Genomic DNA, 5415 nt, shown 5'->3' on the forward strand with positions numbered 1-5415 from the left:
CAAGGGTGTATGCCCGTATAAACTTATACCTAATTTTTAGAGCCAACAAAAACAGTCCAAAAATGGACAATATCTCATGCATATAGGCTTGATTCATATATGATGTGGTTCAAATTATGAATCTCATCAAATGGTTAAACCAATAAATAAAGTCTCCCAAGGGAGCACATAAACTAATTTTGAAGCTTTAGAAATAATGAAATCTATATGAATTTCTATCAAAGTCTTAAGCTCACAAAAAAAAAATCTAGCAAGCACTTACTTCTAGTAGCTCATTGTCTTAATTTGCTCATTTTTCAAAACAAAACTATAATCAATTTTTCCTAATTCTCTCTACAACTCCATTTATCTTCAAAAATCTGGAAAAAAAAAATAGTCTTAAAGACTTTATTTATGGTCATATTGGTAATCATCAATGGATGGGAAGGACAAAGTGCCTAACACTTCCTTGTCCCTCAACCGAACTCCCTTAGAATATCTAGGTAGACTTAACTCCCTAATTATTTGGATATAAGAGTCAATATAAGTCAAGGAAAATGAATTTTAAAATCCATTTTAGTGGTGTCCATTTACATCCAAACTCTTTAAATGGTGGCGATTCCAATACCCAAGTAGATGAGTTCAAACATTTCAAAAGGTTTCGAAGCCCACGTATGTACACACTTGTCATTTCCATTTTTGTTAAGAAGATCTAAAAACGCATCTCTCTATAGAATAATTCCTTCCTTGGTGTGAAGTGCACAGTAGGGATGTCATAATTGGATTTTGAATAAGCTGGCCTTCACAATTTTCATTTTTTTCTTAAAGTGACATTTTTGCCTTTCAATATTATCCTATTTTATGTAAGTGAAGAAAGTTATGATTCTAGATTATGAGACAAGTTTTATAAGATGATATAACCAAAAAATAATTCTTGATTCCAGAAATTACTTCTTAGAAGTCATAATTTGATAATGTCAGCCAGGCTTTGCGTACGCTCAAGAATAGACTTGCAATGATAGCCAAACACCCTCTTTAAATAATTCATGTCCCTTTGCCTTCTATAGACGGCATATCTTTTGTGGTCAATATTTCTAAATTATGACTATTTCTCACTTAGTTTAGCATAAACGTGCATTGTATGTTCACACGATGTGACATAACCTATTTAAATATATAATTTAAGAAGTAGTGAGACCCAAATAAAAGAAGAAAAGAATATGTTAAATTAAATAATATCTTCCCTATTTCACATGCCTAAGTCTATGTAGCAATCAACATCATCATCTTTCTGTCTCCAAAACAATGAGATTTCATAGAAGTTTATATAAGATGGAGACTGCACATAACCAAGGAGTCTGCTTCAAGGAAAGTCTCATCAGAACCCATTCAATGTCTAAGCCAAGGTGAGGTTATCTCTTTCTACTGCCAACTTAAATTTTGATATATATACATATACACCAGGATCAAGAGTCAATTATTTGGCCAATGTGTTTTATCTTATGAGTTAGAAGTTTTGGAATGAGCAGATTTTTTACGAGGACGATCTGAATTATCAAAAAGGAAATCATGCTCACCAAAAATCAGCCCATCCTGAAACTTGAAACTCCAGTTTATAAGTTGAGAACTGTGGATCGTCCTTTTCTTTCAAAACCTCTTTTGATGGGTTAACAGTTTCAGAATGGGTTGATTTTTGTTGAGCATCATCTCCTCACCATATAAATCATCCTCACAAAAAATCAGCGACTCCTAAGCTATATAGTGCAAAAAAGCATTGGCCAAAACGTTTGCCATATCCTGCCCATATATATATAAATTGGCAACTCAATTTCTTTTTTAGATTTTTTTTATTATAGAGAATTTGAACTTTTGTACTATGAACGATCAATGGGGAATAAGTGATCAGGTGTAAGTCGAGGGTTCTAAATGAACAAGAGTAATATGTACAGATCGAGGTTGTAAGAAAATTGAAAATATAATTCATGATAGAGTTCAACAACGATATTGGATTCATGTTGTCAACCCAAAAAATTTAGCAAGGTATAGGCCATGATGATAGATGGTGAAGGTGTTTGGCTGTAGGAAAAGCTCTGCACCTGATAGATCGAATCTTGATACCAATTTACTTACATTGATTTTGACAGAGAATGATATTGTTTGGGAGAATGACTGAGGAGACCTGTTTTTAACATGCGTGTACCAAAAAGTCCCCTCTAAGAAAATATCCACCCTTTAATACTCATTTTATCTAATATTAATTACCCTTTCAAATAGTTTAAATCAACATGTTTGTTTGGACGTTTACCATCCACATTTTAATAAATATTTGAGCTACCTTATGTTTTAAAATTAATTAATGGCATTCTCCTTCACCATGGTCATCTCTTATAGATTACTAAAGAAATTTTTTTTGACTTGAATGTCAATTAAATTAAATTAACTCTAAAACTCAAAAGTCGACTCAAATAAGTCAAATAAAATTATATTAAATTTATGAATATTTTAAAAATAGTTTTTAATAAATAAAAATTTTTTATGCTTGTCCATAAAAATATTAATAACCAAATAACTCAGGCAAGTTTTGACTTGACTCGGTGTATTTTTAACTTTACTCAACCAAGTTTATTGGAGAAGTTGGTTCCATCAAGTTTGGGGAGTCACTATCAAATTCAATCGAGTCGACTCAACAAATCAAGTTTTATACACTGTTATTGACTCAATTGGATTTCATAGTGACCTATTGCCTCAAACTCGATGCAACCAACTTGTCAATTCAATAGGTGAGTTAACTCAAAAATGCACCCAGTTAAGTAAAAAACTTGAGGGAGAATTTTTTCTGTTTTTTTTTTTTTTTTTAAATAAATTACAGAACTTGAGCCATTTATTTGGTTACATATTTATAAACTAATATTATTTTATTTTGACTTGTGGAGTTTTCGAGTTGATTCAATGGACATTCAAGTCAAGTTTTAAAATTAACTTTAAATATTTTGCATTGGTCTACCTATATGCCACAAATCAATTTGATGATCATCATAATCGTAATCTGCATAATCATCATCATCGTCATCTAAGAGGATTGAAATGATTAGATTTGGGAAGAAAAAACTAAAGTGTTTTAAACAATTTAGATCATTTTTTGTTAATCTATAACTTAAGAATTGTTACAAGGTATCTCAAATATCACCAAAAAGTGGTGGGGTTACTCTCAAACAAATTATCGTTTCCTTTTAACTTTTAACTTGTTTTAAAAGAGTAGTTTAGGTATTTTCCCAAATATTCGATGTAAACTAACTTCCTTGACAATGCATTTCACACTGCGCTGACAGGGCAATGTGCAAAGAACCATAGATTTTTTTTTCTTGAAGGAAAAAATGAATCATCATAAACGTACGCACTAAAATGAACGTGATTTGTAGCGGCTGATGTGGCAAAGGCACAGAACCATAGATCTTTTTTTCTTCAGGATACACACATGCAGACCGTGTATGTGTCAGCACATCGTTTTATCGTTATTTTAAAAAAATCAATGGTTCTCTACACATTACCACATCAGCACAGCAAACAAAGTCAATTGAGCATTTTTCCTTTACCAAATGCCTCAAAAGTGGCTTAACGATAGTATTTTTCTAAGAATAATATATGGACTCTTCTAACATCAAATAATGGTTTAAGGCTCTACATTAAACAAACAATCGAGATAAGAGGAATAGCACAACATTTCTTACAGATCAGTACAGATTTTCTAGGGAAATACATTTTGTAGAATCTCTATAGATATTCTCTCATCTCAACCCTTCGTTTGATGAACATCCTCATAGATGGATTGAGGCTAGTGTTTTGCAAAAAACATCATTAGTGACGTAATAGAATTGAAACATGTGCCATCTTCTCGAGCTCCACAGCTGAGTGACCCAATAATTTATAGTGGTTATAGTGAGCCACAATGTTTATATAAGGAGAAGATCCTATGACCATTTCTATTTGTTAGACCAACCTCATCAGGGAAAACAACATAACAAAAACCCCATCAATGGCTAAGCTAAGGTGCAATTAGATCAGTCTTGCTTTTTTATTCTCTTGAGCTTCTTACCTTAAAATTTCATGTTTCTAAGCAATTATCAATTTTTATGCATTTTCAGGTTAGATGGTAAGGTGGCCATTATTACTGGGGCAGCAAGTGGGATTGGTGAAGCGGCTGCAAGATTATTCGTCGAGAATGGAGCATTTGTTGTCATTGCCGACGTCCAAGATGATTTAGGTCATCAAGTCATAGCCTCGATAGGCATAGAGAAAGCGAGTTATCGACATTGTGATGTAAGAGACGAGAAGCAGGTTGAGGAAATCGTGAACTACACTTTGGACAAGTATGGTTCCCTAGATGTTATGTTTAGTAATGCTGGGATCGTAGGTTCTACAAATAGAATTCTTGATTTGGACCTTGACGCCTTTGACAACACCATGGCTACAAACGTGCGTGGTGCAGCGGCAACAATTAAGCATGCTGCGCGTGCTATGGTTGCTAGAAAGATACGCGGATCAATCATTTGCACAGCAAGTGTGGCAGCGTGTATAGGAGGCGCTGGACCACATGCCTACACCACATCAAAGCACGCTCTAGTGGGTCTGGTCCGATCAGTTTGTGGTGAGCTTGGGGTGCATGGGATAAGGGTCAATTGCATTTCACCCTTTGGAGTAGCAACACCTCTGGCGTGTAGTCTTGTAAATCTTGATCCAAGTGAAGTGGAAACTCAAAGTTGTGCCTTGTCCATCTTAAAGGGAATTGTTTTGAAGGCTAGGCATATTGCTGAGGCTGCTCTGTTTCTTGCTTCTGATGAATCAACTTTCATCAGTGGGCATAATCTAACCGTCGATGGAGGATTTACAGTCGTAAATCATGGAATCTCAACCATCAAGTGATGTGTGGTGTGCCTGGTATGATTGTCTTGGATGATAGCTGATATCCCTATGTTTTAATGCATTTGCATTTAAAATATTTTAAGTCAAAGCCTTATAAAAAAAACAGGCCCATGTGCCTTTCCTTGTAATCTGTATTTGTCATAATGTTCTTCATAAATCACTCAACCTTGTCTGCCTAATGGACCTAAATTTTTAAATAGTTTCTCACCTTCCATGAATCTCATTTGCTACTTTAAAATTAAAGACCAAGGTATAGCATATGTTTTAGACCTCAAGATCAATGGACGATTTCTTGCGTGAAGATATAATACAGATTGGATGGTAGAAATAGAATAATTCGATCGTCATTGGTCAAAATTAGGATGGTAGAGGACCAAAGAAGTTCCTCATAGTTAACACGTAAGTTACAAAATCTGTTCCAGCTAAACCAAATCATGAGCTAGTACAAAATAGTTCATGGTAGGATCTTATTTGTGTTTATAGATTAAATGAATCAGTATCAATATATTTGCGACG

The 5415-nt window shown here is 34.0% G+C and overlaps 1 protein-coding gene across 2 annotated transcripts; it reads left to right on the top strand.

The window, feature by feature from the left end:
• The first annotated feature begins 1299 nt into the window (after nucleotides 1–1299).
• LOC147381438 (short-chain dehydrogenase reductase 3b-like) lies at nucleotides 1300–5069 on the top strand. 2 transcript variants are annotated; one of them, XM_086430410.1, is made up of 2 exons: nucleotides 1300–1385; nucleotides 4122–5069. In XM_086430410.1, the coding sequence occupies exons 1-2, from the start codon at nucleotides 1312–1314 to the stop codon at nucleotides 4897–4899; spliced, it is 852 nt and encodes a 283-aa protein (XP_086286536.1). In that variant the 5' UTR covers nucleotides 1300–1311; the 3' UTR covers nucleotides 4900–5069. The 2 variants fall into 2 exon arrangements, with proteins under 2 accessions (XP_086286536.1, XP_086286537.1); XM_086430411.1 differs by lacking the exon at nucleotides 1300–1385 and adding an exon at nucleotides 3984–4026.
• Nucleotides 5070–5415: the final 346 nt, after the last annotated feature.

This window comes from Akebia trifoliata, unplaced genomic scaffold (genome assembly GCF_017979445.1).
Source record: "Akebia trifoliata isolate Shusen 1 unplaced genomic scaffold, ASM1797944v1 Contig00496, whole genome shotgun sequence".
NCBI lineage: Eukaryota > Viridiplantae > Streptophyta > Magnoliopsida > Ranunculales > Lardizabalaceae > Akebia > Akebia trifoliata.